This window comes from Bison bison, unplaced genomic scaffold, assembly GCF_000754665.1.
Source record: "Bison bison bison isolate TAMUID 2011002044 unplaced genomic scaffold, Bison_UMD1.0 scf7180017864260, whole genome shotgun sequence".
Lineage (NCBI taxonomy): Eukaryota > Metazoa > Chordata > Mammalia > Artiodactyla > Bovidae > Bison > Bison bison.
Window position 1 is genome coordinate 4,573,255 of NW_011494832.1, and position 25,783 is coordinate 4,599,037.

Below are 25,783 nucleotides of genomic sequence, written 5' to 3' on the forward strand. Positions count from 1 at the left end.
GCTGGGAGTTGCCTAACACATAGTTTGCCTTCTTTGCCAATATGAATTCAGACATGATTCAGAAAGAAAAAGCTGCTACATTCATCTCATATATATCTTCATTCAAGATTTTTTTAGTTATTTGTATGTTTAGTGATTTTCAAAATTTGGAGTAGGTTTGTGTTCTTTGATCAAATTTGACAGTTTATAATTTTAACTTAATCTAAAAGAAGAATATTATTACTTAAGAGTTTTAGGGTCATGTGATACTTGAAATAAGATTTTAGATAACAGTAATTAATAGTTTTGAAAATACAAAACTTGTTATAGTAGCATAAAATTGTGTGAAGCAAATAGAATAGAAATATGAATATGGAAAATAGGAATCATTTAAAATTTCTTACTGTTAAAAAAGAGCTTGTTCTTTATGACTTAAAAATAAAATGGTGGGTACCAAATTCTATGTTTTGATTTTATTTTTGTCATTTTAGACAATAATAAAAGTAATATAAATTTTATTTTAAAATGTCAAAATTCATATCTTACTGGAAATCATATCCTTTCAGCTACTTAAAATAACAATTGAGATGTTAATGTAGAAATGTACTCTGGGCTACATAGCTTTTCAAGCTTCTATTAGAGGGTACTTGGGTATCAAAGGGTGAAATCTCCTCGTCAAGCTCATGGGAGATATTTAATGATTCATCTTTGTTGCCAGTGGCCACGGCAGTGAAGGGTGAGCTGAGGGGAAGAGATGGTGAGCAAACAGAGCTATGAGTTCTGCATTTCTACCTTGCACCTAGGTTTGTGTCCTGAGAAGGAACAATATCCTGTAAGGGAAGGTAACACGCACACATACACAGTTCCTAGTGGTTTTAGTGTAAGTGGACTTTGGCTCAGCTCCCAGAATAGTGCAAGAAGAGCTGAAAAATTCCTATTTCTCTGTGTGTTTGGATGTGGTGGAAAGCTCACCTGCTCTGAAAGACTGTGTCAGCAGCAAGAGACAAAGCAGAGGACAGCTATGAACTGTTGGCAAAAGTTAAGTAGAAAATGACATGCAAATTTATGAAGTGTTCCACATTTTTTTAAAAGGAACAAAATGGTACCATTTGCAGAGATGTGGATATAGACTTAGAAAATGAAAGTTGCTCGGTCATCTCCAACTCTTTGCAACCACATGGACTATACAGTCCATGGAATTCTCCAGGCCAGAATACTGGAGTGGGTAGCCTTTCCCTTTTCCAGGGGGGATATTCTCAACACAGGGATTGAACCCAGGTCTCCCGCATTGCAGGTGGATTCTTTGCCAGCTGAGCCACCAGGGAAGCCCGGATAGACCTAGAGACTTTCATAAAGAGTGAAATAAGTCAGAAAGAGAAACACAAATCTATAATATTATTTATATTACAATTTATATTAAAAATATTGCTTAAATGTATAATATTGAAATCTACAAAAATGATGCATATGAACTTATTTGCAAAGCAGAAATAGAGACAGATGTAGAGAACAACTTTATGGATACTTATGGATACAAACTTAAGGTGGGAAGAAGAGGATGGGATGAATTGGGAGACTGCAGTTGACATATACACCCTACTCTGTGTAAAATAGGTAACTAAAGAGAACTTGCTGTATAGCACAGGGAACTCTGCTCAGCGCTCCATGGTGACCTAAAGGGGAAGGATATCTAAAAAAGAGGGATATGTGTATACGTAGAGCTGATTCACCTTGCTGTACAGCAGGAACTAACACAACATCGTAAAACAACAACTATACTCCCATAAAGATTTAAAAAAGAAAAGAAAAATGCTGCCACCACAGACGCTACTACAGATAAACGGCATCAAATATCAGTTGAACCATTTAGATATAATCTGAGGTAAAAGAGGGACAAAAGTTCAAATACTTAAAATAGTTTTGCTCTCCTGATGGAAAAAATAATAGCATACACTTCTTGAGCTTTTCCTGTGTGTCAGACCGTAAGAATTCCTCATGTATTAACTCATTTAATTCTCACAAGTACAGGATGTGAAAGGTATTACTATAATACCAATTTTAGAGAAAGCAGCAATTCATCAAGAAAGACATAAACTTCCCAGGCTATATCATTTTTAGTGGGAGTTGGAATGGTAACTTGAAGCAGAAATTGAGATTCCTTTTGAAATAATAAAAAACTGAATATAGCTGGTTCGTGGATCTCGACGTGCGTAATCTGCGGATACCACACACATACATCTGCATCTGTACAAATATCACTGGGAATTCAGTGAGTGTCTCAGGCAGATGTGGCTTGGATAGTACCTCCTCAGTTATTTTGTTTCCAATGGTTGCTTTTCCTATTCATGGGTCAAGCTGACTCTCAACATCAAACCACAGCTTACAACTGTGAATTCTCAACTCAAAGGTACTATGAAGGTCCTAAGTTCTTTGTTTGATGAGCTATGGTACAGCAGAGATGGGAAGTTGATTATAAATCATACCCTCTCCACCCCTCAAGCCACAAACATGAGTAAAGGGGGAAATAATAAAACAAGAGGTTATAATATCTTTTCCTACATAGAATTGTAAAAATGACATTTTGAAAAGATCTAAGAAAGTAGGAAATTACTTTCATCTTACTGTACCCCCTTATGAGCCAAAGACTGTATGTATATTGAAAAATATTCAGAGAAATGGCTTTTTTATAATAATTCCATCACATATCCATTTGGCCATGCAGAAGTCATTATGCTTTTGATTTCATAAAATGTTTGGATGACATTTTTATATAAATAATTCAGAGGAAAAAATCACTTAAGGAATATAATTCACCCCACTTGTGCACTTGACGTTTGAAAGGTAACCTTATAAAGAATGAAGAGTTTTAATGTGTTTGTTATAATCTCATTCTTCAATAGCACTTTATCTAAGTAACACTCAGGCATGGCAACATAATAGCCCTGAGAAATACACAATTCAACCTGGGAGGAAAGTATTATGAGGTAAATGGACAAATGCATTAGTCAGTAGAGTGAAGATGGCATTTTCTTATTTGGGAGCTAGTTCTTCCAATTCTCAGTATCAGTGCACCAAGAAAGTAAAGTTATGGAATTATAAAAATTGAAACATATACCAGAGGCCCGCTAGGAAAAACAGTTCAATGACAAAGTTCACTCAATGGCACGTACACCAAATTTGTTGCAACTGGTTTCAACTTTGCAGAGGGGCTTGTATTCCCATGCAAAAGGTGACTGGATAAAATGACAGGGGGATAAACACCTATAAGGAAGTTATTTTTCACAATAGTCTTCCAGAGTTTTGATACCATGCATAAAATTCAAAGAAGTTCTCAATGCCACTTGGTAAGTAACCATCTTACTTAGTCTCTTTATTTACTTGTCTAGATTAAAGCTTTCAATGGACTTGACTGTGCTGCAAAACAAAGCTGTGACGAGTCTCTCTTTTTAGCCAGAAGAGTAAATACAGGAAATGGTGATTCTCTTATTTTCTTAAAACTTGGGTATGAAATATAAAGCATCAGAAAAATACTAAATTTATAAGAAATGCATTGATTTAAAAAATTAATTTTAAATTCAAATATAAGCAAGATACTGAGAAATGAAGCAATTAGGGAGCAGTTCAAAATCATTAGGTTGAAAGATTTGTGGAGATTACTTTTATTTACAGTTGTTCTTTTCCCTGTGGCTTCCTTCCCCTCACTTTTATAAAGGCTCAAAGTCTTACCCTGGTAAGGTGTCGTCTGATCTACGACCGCAGGCTCCCCGGCCTAGACCACTGGCATCTAACTTGTCAAAGGACACAACTGAAATATTCCTTCCTGTTGCAGCAATAGGGTACTTTCAAAATAAATAAAATATTAAGATATTTATTGAACACTTATAAGTTCTGCCCTAACACTTTACGGGTATTAATTTGGGCAGAGGACGAAAGAGATTCGGCAATTCTCCCGTGATAAGACTTCAAATTCTAGCAGTCTGGCTTCAAACCCAAGCATTTATAAACTATACTTTTTTTTCCCCCAACTGTAGACACAAGTCTGAATAACTGTCCACAGATGTGAGTGGATATAAAATGTCTCTTAAAGAGAAAACAAATATGAATTTGCTTGCTGTGTATAACGTATCATGGAAATATACACAGAAACTGACAATGCTGGGTGTTTCTGGGGCAGGATTTACCTAAACGAGAGACAGAGGTACAGGGAAGTTTTCAAGTATATCCTACTGGAGATGTTGAAATATCCAGATGCATTACTTTCACACACACACAAATAAATAAATGGGGAAAATAAGAACAATTGTAAGAGTCAGCAGATTCTATCATATCAACAAGAAATTATAAACTCAACATTAAAAAGGAAAATTAAAGACATCTTTGGGGAATTCAATATGTTTTATTTTGCCAGGCACATGATTTCTTCAATATCCAATTAAATATTACTGTGCTAACTACATTTCCTTACACAGAGTGAACATTCACTGTAATGACAGTTTCATCATGCTAAAATCTATTCACAAACCTACACTTTGAAAAAAAGTGCATTTCTAGGAAATTTTATGTACAATACAAATGAAAAACATATCAAGTCATTGAATTGTCAAACTACACAAAGTAAAATCAACCAATCAACCACCAACATTTAGTATGTGTTAACAATATTTTTGAGAAAGAAAATTTTCTTTACATTTGGCAGTTTTGTTCAAGAAGGGTCTCTATAATTTTAAAAGTAAAGTGATAAAAGTATATACAACGTAATAATGTTTAAAGCAGAAGGCATTAAATAGCACAAATAATGTTACAAAACTAAACACGCTTATTGTCTATCAGTTTGCGTTTACATGAAGCAAGGGGACCAGTATAGTTTACTTTATCTAGCCTCTGAGTCTAAAACAATTTTATTTTTAACTCTGTACATAGAATAGATTGACCATGAACACCGAAGATGGTTTCAGCTTTATACACATTTCTATTTGTGCGTGTAGAGTGGAAATAGAGAACTATTTGTATAACAAACTTCTTTAGACGCTACTTTAGAATCATATACACATTTGGAACAATAGCTTTTATTAATACCTTTATTTTTGAAGAAACATTATTTATGTTGTGTTTGTTACTGCTACTTTTGCTCCGTTGAGGCTTCCCCTTGTAATATCATAATTTACCATTTAAATAAGTAACTTATATTCTTAGATTCTGATAAGCGATTAGATTCATTTTGACAATGATTTTAGTTCTTGACACTTTATACTATAGTGCTTAGAAAAGTAATATATTTATCTTGATTATTTTATTTATGGATTGGTAACTACAAATAAAACTTTTGTATTAGATTTTGATTAGGTATATTATATAATTTCTCTTTGCACCTGGAAACATGGAAATTGTTAAATGTAAAATGAAACAGCAAAAGTTGTATTTTTAAAAGAAATATGAGGATATGAAGAAAATTTTATACTTCTCTCATCTAATTGGTATTTGGAATACAAAAAATGAATATTAAATTACTCTAAACACAGGATCCAAGTATATAATAAGAAGATAGTTATTTCATTCATCACAGACTTACCACATTTGTATTTATATACCAGTGAATACGATGTACCAACATTCTTTTAAAATAAAGTATGTCTATTTTTGTTCAAATTAGAAATTTTTTCACTTCATAAGATGAGTGTCTCTCCAGCATATACAAAAGAGCATTAAAAAAAAAAGAATTGGTGACTTAAAATTCCATAATGGTATCTGAGGTTGGTAAACAAAAGTAAGCTAATCAATGAAATTAATTCCTGAAGTTAAAAATTAGTAGTATTTTTAATAAACTTCTGTCAACAAAATTGATTTTTTTACCTTGTCTTTCTTTTTTCTCCCATTTTGATGGTTAGAGACCTCATATACAAGTTTGGCATTTCAAAAAATTTTTCTTCTTATATTTTTTAACTTGCCATGCAAACTACAAAATTAGAATTAACATATTAATCGATTAAACTGTGTAAGATTATATTCTCTGAGTCTAAAATAACTTAAATATCTTCCAAAAAGGAAAGTGCTTTTGTTTGGAAGATGACTATGTAACAATATAAACTTAAAAGCTTCACTGACATAACTCCAGTCAGATATTAATGGTGAGGGTTTCTTTTATCTTCCTGAAACAAGGGAACAGAGATCAGTGATGGATATCAGCAACTGACAATTTTTGCCATCATAACAATAACTAATACCATATTTCACTGGAAGCATATAAACTCCATATTATCTTTTAATGAACTGCTATGTTTTATTCAACTTTTAGATTCCCTCTTCCTTGTCTTTATTTTTTATTCTACATTTCTTTTGACTCTGTTACAAGCATTTACTTCACTTTTACTATGTAAAAATTGTGAACTTGGCATTTGTTTTCGTATACAGATGACTGTCAATTAGAAATCTAAATCCTTAAAGCAAGGATGGAAGATCTCAGGTTATAGCCCTCATTCAATTAGGGATTTAAGAATTCTAGTTTCATAGCCGCCATATTGATTTTGAAGAAAAGGTACATAAAGATATAAATAAAATCTAGGTTAAGTTAAATCTTTCTATGCACCATGAGGACCATGACATGTCTAGGGTTGTCAATATCATACAAGAAAATGCATACTCATTTCAGTTCATGTAACATTCACCTTTCTCAGTGAGTAACCACCTTCTTCAGGAATTGCCCACGGGTAAAGCACAAGATTCTTTGCTAAAAATTTGATCATTGAAGACAGACCTTTATTAATGGAAGCATAAGCCCCATTTAAGACAACATTAAGACTCTGGCAGCTGATTCCTCCTATTTCTACTTTTTCGGCTATTGATGAGCGCCTTTAACTTGCCATAGTCCCCTCTCATCTTCTGAGATTCTTCTCCCTGTTGATGCTGCTGCCGAGTGTCTTTGCAGTACTGATTAATCATCTGCATTTCTGAGTGGCTGAAAGCCCCCATGATGTCCTTCGGATGGAAGGGTAAAGCCCTTACAGAGCTGGCCCAGGTCCATGGAGACCATTTGTCTGTAACAACTGCCACCATTTCGGAATCTAAAACTTTAAAGTTGATTTTGGCTATGGTCTGCTTGAAGCTGTTTTCTGTTGCAATGCAGTGATACAATCCTTGGTCAGAATCCTGAACAGAGCGGATAAGGAGTCCTTGTGAAGTGGCTATGATTCGTTCATTCAGTTTGACCTAAAACAGAGATATCAAAGTTCTGAAATCCAGCTCTATACATGCTAAAAAGGTAAGACTTGTAAAAAGGATTTCATAAGTTTTACAAAAGTACTGAGTACTAATTAACTTCCATCTTAGTGGAGACACATTTTTGGCAAATTCCATTGCCTCTTTATTACTTATTTATTTTTGCACAAGAGATCTGGTTTCAGGGGCACTGAGTGTATTAAAGAGAAAGTAAAGGTATCACCCGTATTGGCCCAAATAGCGTAAAGTGCGTTCCCTTTGGGTAGAAATAGTTTATTCACATCTAAGTGAGAGTTTTGAATGTCTCTAGAATGTAAATTACAGACAACATATATACATGAAATTCACAGTTTAAACTATTTTATCCTGTAGTTGTTGCCTTTTATTGTAACAAAAATACTCACTTATTGAGTAAGAACATGAAGCCATAATTAAATCATTGAATTTTACCTTTTTTTCAATGAATGAATGAATATTCTCCTAACTAATAATTGTATAAGCTGAGGCAGAGTTCTGAACATTATCAAGGGTTTTTTTTCCAATTATGTAACATAAAGAATGACTAAAAATAAGCTGGAACTTATTATAAGTACTCCAAGTGATTTTACTTTCCAAGGAAAAGTAATAAGAATCTAGGAGGTGAATGTTTAATTATTTTACAGGCATATGCTGGAAAAACTATTATTTTCTGGATGTAAGCTAAATTCAGAAATCCATTTCCTTACAGGGCCAGCTATAGAATTATCAGTGAACACACAAAAACCTAAGCGGTAAGTAGTTCCTTCATATATATACTCAGGAATGCTCTTTCATTGAGGGAAAGAAATTTGACCCAAAGAAAAATAAGAATGAATGTGAAATGTTTTTCTAAATGATAAATTTCTATATAAATACATAGTTTATCATTAATGAAATACAAACCAAAAATAGGTTGTTTTAGATAAAAAGTAACTCACATACAAAAGCACAAAAAAGGAAAAATATAGTGCTGAAATATGAACAGAACAGAAGTAGAAAAGAGAGATTAAGAAAAAGGACTGAAACTTATACAGCAAATCTTTTATGTTCATTCAATTTTTAAAGCTTTAAAATGCCTTAGAAATAGTTTAAATAATGTATAAATGCATTCATAAATAAAAAAGAAAGTTGTTTCTATTTGCATGATATTGAGAAAAATTTTGGAGGCTAATTTGATAATATTCATTAATATTTATATATAAGATTCAGTGCAGATATTTTATTTATAGGAATTTATATAGAATATGTGGTCTAACTAACATGCAGATATTCACCACATGAATTTTTAAAAATTTTAAATTATTTTTTGGCCACACCATACAGCATGCAGGATCTTTGTTCTCCAATTGAATCCATGCCCCCTACAGTGGAAGCATGGAGTCTTAACCACAGGATTGCCAGGGAAGTCCCTACCTGATACTTTTGACAAGAGGAAAAACAAGAAATAATGTAATCAGTAGATAGCTTTAGTAAAGGCGAAGTATGGTCCTATAGTGGAATACTATGCAGCCAAGAAAAATAAGGTAGCTCCATAGGTACTAATACTGAAATGTGTGTGTGTGTGTGTGTGTGTCACAGAGAGATACAAAGAAGGAAAGAGAGGAAAATAAGAAAATTATGGAGACTAGTTGGAGGACTATATAATTCTTAGCAGCCTATACTTAGAAGTGGGAATGAGTACTGAAGTGGAGGAGAGGAGGGCTTTTAGTCTTTACGCTATTCAATATGAACTATCTGCAGTTTTCTCTGAAAGTTTGACCACTTGTCTTACTAAAAAAAAAAATTCAGTATTTACACATTGTAAATGTGAGAAATATGTGTATGTTTGCCTAAACTACTGAGGAAGAATTAGGATAAATTTAATTAAATATTAATAGCTTATTCAAATAAAGTGATAGTGAGTGGAAATGTGCTCTGCTTAAATTCTGGACAGACCAGATTTTCATAATTAGGGTTAAGGTTTTTCATTATCTTAAATTATAGTATTCTTCTGTTTTTGAGATTGGGATAAAAATCAAGATAGCCTTATGTGTCTCCACATTTTTGAAACTTCTGAAGTAAAACATTATAAATATCATGAAAGAGATAAAATACAAGATACATCCCTTTTTAAATTTCATTTGTTAATTTCTGTGACATGTATTCAAGCCTGTATATATTCATGTATTTTAATTTTACACAATAGAAATTACATTCATCCATTATATATTTTTCCATTGAACTTTCTACTGAATAAAAGAACGGCATTTTATCTATGTTAGGTAAGCCCCTGTTTGTGTTGTGGCTTTCCAACTCACATACACATATACAGATTTTCTTTGGAAGGATGGTTCATGTCCACATGACATGTTCAAGCCTAAGAATTCCACTTCTGTATGATAATCATCATCATCATACATTATGACTTCTGCCCCAGAGTAGTTTGTAAGGCAATCATTCTTATGCTCCACACCCATTCAAAACAATTTAAAATTAATCAGACTGCAGATATTTCAGGACTAATTTGATGACAGCCTTGATAGCAACAAAACAAGACTCAATATTTTTTGTTAATGAAAAAATTTTAAAAATTTTATGAAATTCTACAGCAAGAAGGGGCCCTGAAGTCCACTGAGCCCATCTTCTCCCCAGATATTTAAGTCTCATCTTATGCAAGTGGTCATCAGCTTATGGTTTAATATTCCTGTGACAGGGAACACAAAATTTCCTAAACAGCTCATAACATCTTTGGATAGGCAGGCCTGAGAGTTGGAAAGAATTTCCTCAAAAAGAGCCAACATCTACGTTAGTAATTCTGATGCAATACTTTGCTCAGGACTGTACCCATTCTATGTAGCTCTCATTAACCTAATATGTAGTATGGAAACTGCGCAACAGAAAACACACAAGTGCCGAAGGCTCTATTTTTCCTTTCACTCCATCACACTTTGTGATGTACTGTTAATACCACTGCAGTTTAGGCTACTTTAAGGCTTTATATATACATATGTATTTTTCTTATTATCCCCTCATTAGTAAGGACAATGTGACATCAATATTATGGAATTCATTATTTATATTTCACTCTATGCTGTTTTACAATGTTTTCTTTTTAAAACAGCTCTTTATATCAGTGAAAGGTTAATACAAGTGTCCTTTCATTTGAAAGTTGAGGTTTTTTTTTTTTTTTTAACCTATCACTTAATAAAGGCAATGGTCCCATAAATAATGATTCCACACATTACCTATAACAAAACCCCAAGAGTTATGAATAATAAAGCAATGGAAGCAGATTACCACACAGCAGAAAAATGCTCTTTACCATAAAGGTTATAGTTAAGTGGAATTTCTTGTTGAGGAAAATTGAGCTTTTTCCAAAGCCCCTTTTATCTTGTGAATCACACAAAGGTGCTGTTGTGTGAGAACTTGGCTTCTGGATTTGCGCACATCTTGTTTCTTTTACAAATGCTTCCTCACATCAGTACCCCCGTCTGAGTGTGCAAGCTCTTGCTTTAATCACTGTGTTGTAGAGGTGAGCAGGCAGATAGGATTTCTAATTAATCCATCAACTCCATGGACAAAGGATTTTAAAGAAGGTGGCACTTGTCATCCCAAAGACATTAAAGGATGTTCATATGTCCTTCCTTTTTTTTGATCTGTGCCTCACTGAGGGATGGTGATTTAATGCTCTTTCAAAGCCCTGATTGATTGCTGCTCTCCTGCATTACTCACCTCTTTCCTCCTGTCTTTGTCTTTCTGTAACAGCCACTTGATAGATGCCTGTGGAGACTTGGGGGCACACTCAAGAAAAGTGGTGTTATTTTTTACTCCATACTGAACAATTTCAGCTGCATTTCTGTATGCTGAAGAGCAAAAATAAAATGAGAGAGAATGAGAGAGAAGCAGTGGAATTTGGATCATATTCCCTTATATGAGAGTTTATTTCTCTATAAAATTGTGAGCAACTAATTTGAGTGAACTCCGGGAGTTGGTGATGGACAGGGAGGCCTGGAGTGCTGCGATTCATGGGGTCGCAAAGAGTCAGACAGTCCGACTCAGCGACTGAACTGAACTGGAAGCAAAAGCCCAAAAGCAGTCTTAATTACTTAATAAGCTGATACATTGTTTGGTGTGTTTAACCTAAAAGGAAGGAGAGAAAGATACCAGGGCATCAACATTTATTCAAGAATTACTTTACAACAAGGAATGCACTTAATATCACCTTGAACATTTAATTATTACAATATCTTTCTGAATTACATTTTCTCAGCTTTCATAGGCTGTGAGTTATTAAAAAACATGTCCTAGGCAAAGAGTTAGTAAGTGCCAGGCAATACCAAGGCCAGGTTCATCCCACCTCTAAACTCCACATTCAGTGTGGTTTAGATGAAAATCAGAAACACTGGGAAAAGGCAGAAAGCAAGGTGCAGTCACAGTGGGATGTAATGGTTGAGAAAATAATCTTTGACCTCAGAGATACCTGAGGTAAAAGCTTGACTTCATCACTACTGGCTGTATAACCTTAGAGAAGTGATTTAACATCTCTGTGCTTCAGTTTTACTTGGTTCCAAAGCAGATATTTTCAGACATTCTTATACTGAAATTCTTAAATTAGGAAGAGTATTCAGTATAGTTATGTGGTAGCTTAGACATGGGCAGAAATCTCATTCGCAAAGTGTGAATAGGAATAGATCCTACTTCAGAATAATTTCTTGAGCAGTAAGTGACATAATCTATTTATAAAAGCACTTAGCTCAGGTTTTGACACAAAAATCAACACTGATATTTGTTCATCATATTTGTTCCTCTGTGGCCAATACTCTTACCACTATGACTACTGCTACTATAAGTGGGAACTGACGCAGATTTATAAAATATTCAGCAATCAGAGAAATAGTAATCTGGATTTATTCCCTCAGTTAGATGTATGAAACAATTAGGCAAAATGTGTCTTAATTTTCTTCTTGTGGTTTGTGTAGTTAGTGACAAGAATTTCATTATTTAAATAAAAACAAAAAGGCCCATGCTCACAAAGGTTAGTGACAGGAGTCTGTGCTAACAGTGAACTACAGAACCTCTATAGCACCTTGGTAAGCCTCGAGGAAGGTCTCTCTGCTGGTGGGGAGGTGGAGGGAGGGGTTCAGTGGAAAAATGATAACATAGTGTCTCCATGTCAGGATGGGAAGAAGGAATTAGATTAATCTTAAGACACATGGCCAGACTGCTGAAAGTATATGGTATGGTTGTAAACTGTAAAATTCAGAGCAGGATAATTCATAATAGCTAAAAATTGGAAGCAGTGCAAGTGTTCCTTGATGGATACACACACACACACACACACACACAATGGGTTACATTTTTGCCTTAAGCAGGAAAAATATTCTGACACACGTTACAACATGAATGAACCCTAAATAAGACACTGCTGTTGTCTAGTCCACTAAGTTGTGTCTGGCTCTTTTGGGACCCCAGGTACTGTAGCCTGCTGGGCTCCTTCTGTCCATGGGATTTCCCACACAAGAATTCTAGGTGGGTTGCCATCTCCTTCTCCCAGGGATCTTCCCAATCCAGGGACTGAACCTGTGTCTCCTAAATTTCAGGCAGATTCTTTACTACTGAACCACCCAAGAAGTCTCGAAGAAGACATTAGGCTAATACTGCTGCTGCTGCTAAGTCGCTTCAGTCGTGTCCGACTCTGTGTGACCCCATAGACGACAGCCCACCAGGCTACCCTGCCCCTGGGATTCTCCAGGCAAGAACACTGGAGTGGGTTGCCATTTCCTTCTGCAATGCATGAAAGTGAAAAGCGAAAGAGAAGTCTCTCAGTCGTGTCTGACTCACAGTGATCCCATGGACTGCAGCCCACCAGGCTCCTCCATCCACGGGATTCTCCAAGCAAGAGTACTGGAGTGGGGTGCCATTGCCTTCTCCAATAAGCCAGTTATAAAAGGACAAATATTGTATGATTCCACTTATATGAGATATTTAGAATATTTAGATTCATAGAGACAGAAATTAGAACAGTAGTTGCCACAAGCTGGAGAAGGGAGAATAAGAAGTTAGTGTTTAATGGGTATGGAGCTTAACTTTGGGATGATGAAAAAATTTCAGTGATGGATGGTCGTGCTCGTTTTACATCATCATCAATATACTTTATGCCACAGAACTTTACACTCTAAAATGGTTAAAATAATAAATTCCGTTATGCCATTTATCACAGGAAAAAACAAACAAGATGTTTTTTCTTCAGTGGTAAACAAAAATAAAGTACATTTTTTCTTCAGAAAAAAAATAATGGCTAGAAAAATCTATAATAACTATCTTTGTGAAAGACTTACCAAATAACATATCCAAGGATATCTGTGTTCCTGGACTTCTTTACATAAATCTTAGTATACGTACAAATAATATTTAATTTTTAATGATTATACATGAATGCCTCTAATTTGTATAGTGAATCTTTATTTAAAATGACACATTTTGATTTATCACAGATTTCCCTTACTAAAATATGATATGGAGCACTGCTACTCTTTACCAAGTTTGACCACTTTTAATTACCTTTTAGGTTAAATCCTCTGCATTGAGTCAGTGGGTTTCCATGTCTCACATCTTGTCTTCGGCTCCTCCTATGAAGTGCAGAAATATACATGAGCGACTTAGAATTAACATTGCCAATTATGATGTATTTAAAAGACTTCATTTAAAATTATTCAATCTTATGATTGGCTAAGGTTTCATAAAGAAAAAGGATCTGATTATCCATATTTTTTGTTCAGTGCTTCAAATATCACGTGGGCACTTTGTTCTCAATTTGAATGAATTCAGTTTCCCCATCTATCACTCATGATAGATGAACCTCCTATTATATGTACTTCCTGCATAGATGCTAGATTCCAAATTAGTAGGGTAAATTTTTATTTTAGAGACAGTCCTAGAAAATTTTCTAATACAATAACCTCCAAAGTATAAACTTACTAGCATCTTCCACTTTATAATTTTTTCTTACTTTCAAACCATCTCCAGAAACATTAAAAAGTGTCCAGAACCAGAGAGACAAAGAAAATGGATATTTATATAAAGTTAAGCAAAACATTTCATTTACTAAACTAAGCATTTTCCTTCATGTTTTTATTGTGAAAATTTTCAAGACTATAGAAAAGTGGATATACAAATACAATGAATGGTAGTAACCTACACTCATAAATTGTTGTGTTGTGCCATATTTTTGTTCTCTCATATCCAAGTAGATGTGATATATATACTACATATGCACATATATGACAGTCTTCAGAAAATAAGTCGCAGACATGATAATTTTATACCCTTAAATGTATGTACCATCTAAGAATGACTAATTTCTCTACATAACAATTATACTAACCATATCAATGCTTATTTAATGAGATCATATAAAGTACATTCTATATTGAAATTTCACTAGTTGTGATACTCAAAATATTCCTTATGCATTTTTAAAAGTTTATTCAGGATCCAAACAAGGTTCACTCATTGCATATCATCAACTTAAGCATTTCAAAATTTTAGTTCATCCTTTTAAAATTGTCCACTATTTAAATAGAAGTTTAAAATTATTTGCAAACTCTTGAATTTCTTGTCTTAGATTCACTTATCCATTAGTGTCAACTGTATTACGTAATACAACAAATCAAAACAGAGTGATTGAAAGACCTTAGCAGTGAATTATGGACATGAACCTTGTTATACAGGAGAAGGAACAGAGTGTTCTTTATTGTGATTAACAGGGGTAAACTGATTGTCTGTTATCAATTCTGCAAAGTATATATGGATGAGCATATCATTTAACTGGCTAGCTAAGTTTCTCTTAATATTTTTATCCTTAATGCTAAATTAAAATATTCAGTAAGAGAAGGAAAATATTACACTGGGCTTATAAAATTTGCAAATCATAATTAACCTCAAGGTCAATAATAATGAAAAAAAAAGTTATGGCAAACAGATAACAGTTTATATAATCAAAGGATTATATAAATCTATTTATGAAATATAAACTTTGTGTCATTTAAGGATTCTCTTCCCCCCAAAGCCACATGATCCCTTATTCAGTTGTATATTTCTCTACAATTACAAACACAAACTAGTGGAAGTCACTCTTGTCTCAGGAATTATGATTAACACTGTACTTTAGAATAGGTCCTCAGTCAGGTTTTTACTGCATTGTATGTGGTATATTATGAAGTCACACAATTATTTACTAACAGCCAACTTGTGAGTATATATTGTATGAGGATCATGTGAAAGTTCTTATAGTTGAACTGGTCATTTTCAGCCATCTAAGAAGGAAATGGCAACTCACTGCAGTGTTCTTGCCTGGAGAATCCCAGGGACGGGGGAGCCTGGTGGGCTGCCGTCTATGGGGTCGCACAGAGTTGGACACGACTGAAGCGACTTAGCTGCAGTAGCAGCAAGTAAGCAATATTGTTCACAATAGTTTAATGTATTGTCGTATGATCAGCACTATGTTATGGTTTACTCAAGTACATGGACCTTTATGCTTAGCAATCTGAATTTGCAGTATCACATACCTTCCAGACTTTCAAATATAGAAAAACATTGTTACGGCTTTGCTTTAATGATGAGAACAATAAGGCAGCCATCTGAATTCTCTATATCTGTCACCCAGGGATCAAACCTGGGTCTCCTGTACTGCAGGCAGATTCTTTAAAGTCTGAGCCATGAGGGAAGCCCCTTCTATATGTGTAGATTCCCTTTAAGGTATTTGTAGAACATCGTGAAAGCATGATGGTAGACAGTCATATTACACTGCATGCGGGACTGGGGATATGGCTCAAGATGTCAAAGTTTCCTTCATTATAGTCTATTCTTTTAGATAAACAATGAAATTATTTTCTTACTGTGTAAAAAGCAGATATTTACTTGAAGGGTAAATTGATTCTCATTTTAACATTTCCAACTACATGTCTATATCCAGAATAAATAACATTTGAGATTAAATTGTATGTAATTATGTATGGATGTGAGAGTTGGACTATAAAGAAAGCTGCGTGCCAAAGAATTGATGCTTTTGAACTGGGGTGTTTGAGAAGACTCTTGAGAGTCCCTTGGACTGCAAGGAAATCCAACTAGTCAATCCTAAGGGAAATCAGTCCTGAATATTCATTGGAAGGACTGATGCTGAAGCTGAAACTCCAATACTTTGGCCACTTGATGCAAAGAACTGACTCATCGGAAAAGACCCTGATGCTGGGAAAGACTGAAGGTGGGAGGAGAAGGGGACAACAGAGGATAAGGTGGTTGGATGGCATCACTGATGTGATGAACATAAAGTTTGAATAGGCTCTGGGAATTGGTGATAGACAGGGAAGCCTGGTGTGCTGCAGTCCATGGGGTCACAAAGAGGCGGACACAACTGAGTGACTAAACTGAACTGATACAAATGCACAAATATTTAATGTGCTTGAGGATAAAGAGGAAAAATGCTTAACGTTGTTTACTATGAAAAACAGTAAAATGTTACTATGAAAACCATGTGTTTTTAAAAAGAGAAACTAATGAGCCAATGACATTAATAACCTTATTATGTCAAAGTACACCCTCCATTGATCTCCAAGTATAGCTGTACTTCTTTGTTTCCATATAAAGGGACATGCTTTTGATTTTTATGCCTATGAATTCCTCTGCATGATCTTTGTCTTCCAGTTAGAGTGCAATCGAAAATAAAACTAAAGTTAGTTAACACTATTAGATAAGATAAAAATACTTCAAATGATCCTTTACATTATTACTATTTAATCTCCAAAGAAAATAACTAGTATATATGGGAATTTAGGAAATAATTCATACAGCAAACATGTTTTGCATTCACTAAAACTGTATGCTTTTAAAAACTTGGGAATAATATGGAGAATTTAAATAGTATAGATAGTTTTAATGAAAATTCCAGTACGCTAGCCAAAGACAGGTAAGGGTAGACCAAGTAATACCTTATATATGTGTGTATACACACACACACACACACACACACACACAGGTCAAAACCATAATGAGATATCACTTCATACCTATTAGAATGGTCTAAAGAGTGGGAGTTCTCTTACTGTCTACATTTTCTTTCAGGAGTTTTGTAGTTTCATGTCTTATGTTCAACTCTTCAATTCATTTTCAGTAAATACTTGGATGTGGCGTATGGCAGTAGTCTAGTTTCATTCTTTTTTGCATGTGAAGGTCAAGTTTTCTCAATACCATCTACTGAAGCGACTGATTTCCACTGTGTATTTTTTTGGCTCCTTTGTTGCAAATTAATTGACCATAAATGCCTAGGTTTATTTCTGGCTCTCAAGTTTCTTCTATTGATCTATGTACCTGTTTTTATGCCAATCCCATGCTCTCCTGATTACTATAGCTTTGTAGTACAATCTGAAGTCAGGGAGCATGATTCAACCAGCATATTTCTTCTTTCTAAGATTGCTTCAGATAGCCAGGGACTTTTGTGGTTCCATACAAATTTTAGGATTCTTTTTTCTATTTCTGTGAAAAATGTCATTGGAATTTTGATAGGGATCATCTTTAATCTGTTTATTGTTTTGGGTAGTATAAACACTTTGCTGCTACTGCTAAGTCGCTTCAGTCGTGTCTGACTCTGTGCGACCCCATAGACAGCAGCCCACCAGGCTCCCCCATCCCTGGGATTCTCCAGGCAAGAACACTGGAGTGGGTTGCCATTTCCTTCTCCAATGCATGAAAGTGAAAAGTTAAAGTGAAGTCACTCAGTTGTGTCTGACTCGTAGCGACCCCATGGACTGCAACCTACGAGGCTCCTCTGTCCATGGGATTTTCCAGGCAAGAGTACTATTAGGGTCCAATTCCTTTCAATTTATTACAGGAGAATTAATGTTGTTGTTCATAATTCCTTTACCAAATCTAGAAAAAAGAAACTTTGGTCCTCAAGCACTGAACACTTTAGCAGTATTAAATATTCTAACCCAAGAGTATAGAAAAACTTTCCATTTATTTGTGTCTTCTTCAAATTTTTTTCCATCAATGACTTACAGTTTCAATCTTTTATCTCCTTCATTAAATTTATTCCTAAATATTCAATTCTTTTTGATGCAGCTATAAATGGGATTATTCTCCCTTAATTTTCCATTCTGCTGGTTTGTTACTCAGTTCAGTTCAGTTCTCAGTCGTGTCCGACTCTTTGCGACCCCATGAACTGCAGCACAGCAGGCCTCCCTGTCCATCACCAACTCCCGGAGTTCACCCAAATTCATGTCCTTTGAGTCGGTGATGCCATTTAACCATCTCATCCTCTGTCATCCCCTTCTCCTCCTGCCTTCAATCTTTCCCAACACCAGGGTCTTTTGAAGTGAGTCAGTGCTTGGTATCAGGTGGCCAAAGTATTGGAGTTTCAGCTTTAGCATCAGTCCTTCCAATGAACACCCAGGACTGATCTCCTTTAGGATGGACTGGTTGGATCTCCTTGCAGTCCAAGGGACTCTCAAGAGTCTTCTCCAACACCACAGTTCAAAAGCATCAATTCTTTGGCACTCAGCTTTCTTTATAGTACAACTCTCACATCCATACATGACTACTGGAAAAAACATAGCCTTGACTAGATGGACCTTTGTTGACAAAGTAATATTTCTGCTTTTTAATATGCTGTCTAGGATGGTCATAACTTTCCTTCCAAGGAGTAAGTGTCTTTTAATTTCATGGCTGCAATCACCATCTGCAGTGATTTTGGAGCCCAGAAAAATAAAGTCAGCCACTGTTTCCACTGTTTCCCCATCTATTTGCCATGAAGTGATGGGACCGGATGCCATGATCTTCGTTTTCTGAATGTTGAGCTTTAGGCCCACTTTTTCACTCTCCTCTTTCACTTTCATCAAGAGGCTGTTTAGTACCTCTTCACTTTCTGCCATAAGGGTGGTGTCATCTGCATATCTGAGGTTATTGATATTTCTCCTGGTAATCTTGATTCCAGCTTGTGCTTCTTCCAGCCCAGTGTTTCTCATGATGTACTCTGCATAGAAGTTAAATAAGCAGGGTGACATTATACAGCTTTGACGTACTCCTTTTCCAATTTGGAACCAGTCTGATGTTCCATGTCCAGTTCTAACTGTTGCTTCCTGACTTGTATACAGGTGTCTGAAGAGGCGGGTCAGGTGGTCTGGTATTCCATCTTTTTCAGAATTTTCCACAGTTTATTGTGATCCACACAGTCAAAGGCTTTGGCATAGTCAAGAAAGCAGAAATAGATGTTCTTCTGGAACTCTCTTGCTTTTTCGATGATCCAGCGAATGTTGGCAATTTAGTGTACAGAAACACAATAGATTTTTGTTTCCTGTAACTTTACTAAGTTATTTTATTAGTTCTAGCAGAAAACCCATGATACAAGGTTTAATAATGCACATTATATTACAACATTAATAATTTCAAGAATATTTCAGTTCTTTGCTTATTAAGAGCATATGATTAACAATTTGTTGCATTAGGATGACAATGTGGAATCTATGCTTAAGTACACATTTTAGAAAAGATTAGTGGGAGAATATTAGAACAAATGAGTTAACTCATATCTCAGCAGAAACTTCTATAATGTAAAAAATATCTCAAATATTCAATGATAGTTTTTAAATAAAGTATGGAATTTTAATTGTTAAATAGTTCTTGTTTGTTAAATAAAAGTGCTAAAGTCAATGTCTGAAAATTTTGCAGGGAAGGAGTACTCATTTTCAATTTCTTCACGTCATAGAGAAGGCTGATTTGTGTATAGGACTATGGTACGATTCACTGTGTGGTCCCTATATCACTTTCTTTCTTAGAAAGTGTAGTGCTTCAGTTCCCTTGAGCACTAAATTTGTTTAATAACAGATTGAAGATTGTTTTTCAAGTGTTTTGTTGTTCTTTAGTCCCTAAGTTGTATCTGATTCTTTTGTGACCCCCAAAGACTGTAGCCTGCCAGGCTCCTCTGTCCATGGGATTTCCTAAAGCAGACTACTGGAATGAGTTGCCATTTCCTTCTCCAGGGGATCTTCCCAAAACAGGGATCAAACCCACTTTTCTTGCATTGGCAGATGTATTCTTTACTACCTGGGAAGCCTTCTGGGTGTTAGATATGCCAATTTTTAGAACTTCTTACCAAGAAAAATTAATTATTGCCTTAGTAGTAGTTATGAAAATAGTTTAAAAATATTGCTGCTATCATAATTGTGAGTGAATATATAGTCAAAAATACCACAAGTGAGCACAAAAATCATTTTTTATCTGAGATTATTTAGAATTTGCTTTCCTCATACTTTGTGTCCGGGTGCAGAACTTCAGCACAGTATAGACACATCTCAGGATAACGAGGTCCAGAAATTCTATGTGGAAATGAAAAGAGGCCATAGGCCTCCTGATTAAATCTTAAAATAAAGATGGTGGAATATGGGTCTTTGAAAACAGATACTAAAATCTTCTGGGTAAAGAGTGGGACTTTTCATCATACCTTATGCCTTTAATACAGAAGACTTTGAAATTATCTGGGCCACTTTTCCCTACTCCAGATTCAGATGTCTGCCTATATGACATCTCCACTTGAATACCTTATAGTCATCATTAACTTAACATCTCATTTTCCCCACAAACCTCTGCCTTTCACAGTCTTCTCTTTCCCAGGAAATGACATGCACATATTTCCAACGCTCAGTTCTGAAAAACTGGCTTATTTCTGAGTCCTCCATTTCTATAACATCCCAGCATGTAATATGTTAGCAGATTCTGTGAGCCCTATCCAGAATCAGAAGACTTTTGACCACCTCCAGCTCTACCAAGTCACCATTTTCTCTCACTTTGATCATCAGTTAGTAGTCTAACTGTCTTGCACCTTCTATTTCCTCTCCTCACATTTTCTTTCTATCCCAGGGCTTTGATCCCAGCCAAACCCTCCAGATGAACTTTTTAAAACAAAATTCAAACAATACTACTCCTGTGGTCAAAAACCCTTCAGCAGTTTTCCACTTAACTCTAAATGAAAATCCTTTGCTGATTTACTAAATCCTGTGTCATCTGGCATTTTGATCCCATTTCTTCCTACGTTTCCCCCTGCTCATTCCAGTACAGATAGCCTCATTAGTCTTGGTGTTTTTTGGACAATCTTGGCACACTCCAGCTCTAAGGATTCTGGTGCCTCTCTCTAAAATGCTGTTCTCCCAAATAATGGCATAACACATTTATCCTCATCACACATCCTCACATTCAAGCTTTTGTTCAAATATACCTTGAGTAAGCCTCCTTTGACCACCCATTTAATACTGCAGTCCCCCACTTCACAGCCCCTCTCTCTCTTCCCTGCCCTTCAAAAAGTTATTATTTGATATACCTAGGGTTTCCTTGATAATTGTCTGTATTCCCCCTCTAAAACTTATTCTCCCTAAAGGAAGGGATTTTTGTCTTTTTGTAACTTTTTTTTTCTTTTTTTATGTTATATGCCTAGCTCTAGAATACTACCTGGCAAATAGTTTCCCCATAATACAAATATTTTGAAGTAATGCATAAAAGGATCAGAATAATCTTGATATGCAGAAGTGCTAGGTTGTTTTAATCTGTCAAGTCCTTAAATACCTATATCTATAACAGAGAAAAAGGAGTTATAAAACATCATCACTCCAGTGACTTTACTTGAAAGATCACTGGTGCTCAAGGCTAGTCTATTTGCTGTCTCCTGATGACCCCTTGTCACTCATGATGACCCATAATAAACTTTGAGTGAAAATAGCTGTGACTTTGATCCCAAATTCTGCATACTCTTTGCTTTATAATTTCATTACTGGTGTTTCCTTCCAACTTGGTGAAAGTTGGTTCAGAGTTTCCTTCCTAAGTCTTCTCTTGGCTAAAAGGCACTGTGCCTCAGACTACCTGAACCTCTTAATCTAACCAATAATCATACACACACCATTGTAGGGGGTAAAGCATGGTTATCTAGGTTTTGGAAGTATTCAGGGTATCCATTCTGGAGCGAGCTCCTTTTGCCTGAACTGGGACAAGCATTTGATTACAGAGGAATTAAATGGCACAAGGAAACCCTAGGAAAGTTAGAGTTAAGGATATCTGAAGCATATAAAACAAAAAAGATAAACATTGGATAAATGTGAAAGTTAAAATGCTGCTTGACATATTTTAGGGGTTGCAGGTGGAGGATTGTGTTGCAGAGGAACTTTAAAATGAAAAAGGAATTTTTCCAAACTACTGCACTCTAATATTCCTGTGAGAACCGCAAGTTAAAATGTATCCCCTCCCCTGACCCCCAGCCCTCTGTATCCTTTGGTAGCCACAAGTTTGTTTTTTATGAGTGGCCGTTTTCTTTATTTGAAGACTACATATGGCACTGAACATAGCTACTACTTTTAGTGTCATTTTTCCAGGATACTGCAATAGAACTGATTCCAATAATGTGGAGCATTGCTTAACCGTCTGATGATAATGATTTTGATTTTCAGTTGAATATTGAGTACTCACCGCTTTCCGGTTGGATAGAACCTAGAGCAAGAATGGCCATCCCAGGCACAGTAAGGATCCCTTGCCAGGCAGCAGTCAGCACAGGCTGACCCGTAGATGTGGCAGCGATGCAGAGACACTTGGGCAAGTCCTTCATTGGAGCTCACATACAGCTGTTGCTATCAGAAGAATGACGGTGATTTATTTCAGATGTGGAAGTTAAAAGAGAACTTTCAGCAGGAACCCATAATATATACCCACAGACCCTTGGATGCATTTTGAAACAGACTAAAAACAAGAAGCAAAGCACAGAAGGGTATAATGCCAAAATAAATAGAATTTCCCTATGTTAATACGCCTATAACATTACTTGACTTGTTTGAAAAAAAAAAAACCACGAAAAACTCAGAGCACCATGTACTCTGAGCACCATGTAATGTGTTTTAGACGAGATTCGTTGTTCTCTCAGGTTTGAGCAGATGTATTACAGATTTAAATTGTGATGCTTGGTTTGTTCTTTGAATGCTGTCTCTTGGCAAAGCACAAGGGAGTGTTCTTATTCTTCAAGTTTGGCAACTCATCACCTTGCAAATTTGAAAAAGTCAAGTCTAGGACATTTTTAAGTTGAGAAAAAATAGTAAGCATTAGATAAAAATTTTAAAATAATTTTCACCTGCTTTTGAAAGTGAATTATTACTCATTAGAGCAATTTTAAAACTATTCAGAAGACTGTATTTATATTTAGACATGTTTTAAATATTCTTTATGATCCACAGATCTTCAAGAACCTAAGTTATAAAGATTCCATCTTCCTTCATTTGTATGGTGTCAAGAGCTTATTATGATACTGCCCCAGTTCTCTTGACTATGCATAAAGTGGTTCTCAGGAGTTGAAGGGATAGGTTTCTAACTAGAGTCCTTATTTTACAAAGGACTAATGATGTGTAACTCAAGTTAACACAGAATTTCTAAGTTGGAACTTGAATATATGCACATGTACACAAATATATGTGTGTATATGCACATACACATTTGCAAATTATATATAGATTCACAATTAAATCAGTGAGGGCATCATTGGTCTAACAGATTCTGGAGGCATGTCTCTGAGATTCAGATCCCAGCTTCCAAAATTTTGCTGGGTAACTTTTCTAAATCTCAGCTTCCTCTTTGGTAAGATTGGGACTATGCAGCACTTACTCCATAGATGTTTTGTAAGAACAATATAAGGAATAATTCCATATAAATTGCTTAAAATTGTTTCTGGCACCTAAGTGTTTAATGAATATTAAGTAATAGTAGTTGTAATAGAGTAAACTACCAGTGAACAAGCCAGCAATTTATACATTTTCAATCCTAATTAATCATTTGAATCACATCTTAGTTTACTGTGCCTAATATAAAATATTTTATTCAGATCAATAAATTTTTCAGAAAATAGGCTGAAAATTACTGATCCCCATTTGAGACGTTCAAGCTATAAGAAAAAATTGTATGTTTCAATAATAACCATTTCCCTAGAAATATTTTAAATAAATGTTTAGTGAATACATTAACAAATAGTTCATCAGCTTCATTAACATATTCCAAGGAAATGTATTTATTTGAGGAAAGGATCCAGGTAATTTCATTCTGTAAATAACCTTTTTTATTAATCTATTTTCTGTCATGGAATGCAAGGATAAATTAGAAAATAGAAGAGTATAAAATGAACAGTAAATTTTTTAGTTTGAGCATTAGAGAAGGTACTAAATTCATGGAATTTAAGTATATATAAAAATACCACTGGCAATTTGCAGTTCTTTCACACTTAAAAAAGAGTGCAATATGTAGTTGTTAAAACGAATTTCCCCCAAATCAGTTACCTTGCCTTGAATATAACTGATTTAACGGAAGATTTTTAATTATCTATAATATAAGAAGCTGAGACATAGTTAATACTCAGTTTCTCCTGTGTATGTGTGTGTTGTACATTGTAATTTAATGGAGGGGACTGTGTATTACAAGTTTACCAGTTGAATTAGGAGCTGGAATCTATAATTGTATACTGGGCTACTGTGTCACACAAATGGCTTTGTGTCCATTTTGAATTTTGCTCTGATACTTTCTCTTTCCATTAAACTACTTTCAACAAAAGGATTCCCTGCTGACTTCAAAGATTTTCTGACTTGAGATCAGCTCCCTAGGAAATTGGGGAAAATGACAAATGGCTTCTTGCTACTTGGGAAAATGTTTGTTATGCACCATGCAAACATTTTGACAGATGAGATCTTTAGCTTCCTTGTACCCTATTTATTTTTCTTCATAAAATTTCATCAAGTGAAAATAGTACAAGACTGATTGGAATACTTCTTTATCTATAACAGACCAAATATGGTGAAGAACACCAAAGTTATATCATTAGTTATGCTAACACATAAAAACTTTATTCCATATTCCAAGAAAAATAAGTCTTAGGCTCTTACAACAAGAGTTACTTTATCTTAGGCAATTTATATAAGTTAATTCATTTGTGAGAAAAGCATTACCTTGCAGAGGCAGATGTAGGTCAGTGAAGTTAATAATTTATTTATAATTTAGGGTCAGGTTGGTATTCAAATGCACATCAGTATCATTCTGAAGCCTATCCCATTTTTGACTAAACTGCTCTGCCCCTTAGAACTTTTGCTTTAGGAGATAGTGCCTTTGGGGTCTGGAGAGGTGCATGTTTTGCAAATGCAAAGCCTGGAATTGGGCTTTTTCTTTCCATGATCATTGTGTATCTGCAGGTGCAAATTAGATCAAACATTTCTGATAAAATCAAAGTAAAACATTTATTCCCCAAACCTTGAAGCCTGATATGGCTTAGATTTGAGATATTCAGATTTTTAAGTGACATGTAAACCTTATAAAATAGTACTTTCTTAGAAATAAGCATAAAAGAATGCACTGCACATTTCAAACATTTGACAGTAGCAGGAACTCAGAAGAGGAAAAGAGGATTGATTACGCATTTCAAGTCCCTGAGAATGCTTGTGATGTTATAGTAGCCCAAATACTGTGCTAAATTCTTCCTTCAGAAAGATTATTTTTATTTTGGTTGGCTTCACACACCATAATATTTAAGGGTAGAGGA

General features: G+C 35.0%; 1 protein-coding gene across 1 annotated transcript in view; it reads right to left on the reverse strand.

Annotated features, from left to right (window-relative positions):
• Positions 1 to 4,355: 4,355 nt before the first annotated feature.
• The window catches only part of SEMA3C (sema domain, immunoglobulin domain (Ig), short basic domain, secreted, (semaphorin) 3C), a 207,546-nt gene continuing 186,118 nt past the window's right edge, over positions 4,356 to 25,783 (reverse strand). The window contains exons 15-18 of the mRNA XM_010848128.1: positions 22,690 to 22,847; positions 13,750 to 13,817; positions 10,921 to 11,051; positions 4,356 to 7,182 (exon numbers count right to left, since the gene is read on the reverse strand). Coding sequence (XP_010846430.1) covers positions 6,769 to 7,182; positions 10,921 to 11,051; positions 13,750 to 13,817; positions 22,690 to 22,847 — 771 coding nt within the window. The 3' untranslated portion in view covers positions 4,356 to 6,768. The remainder of the gene's footprint in view (positions 7,183 to 10,920; positions 11,052 to 13,749; positions 13,818 to 22,689; positions 22,848 to 25,783) is intronic.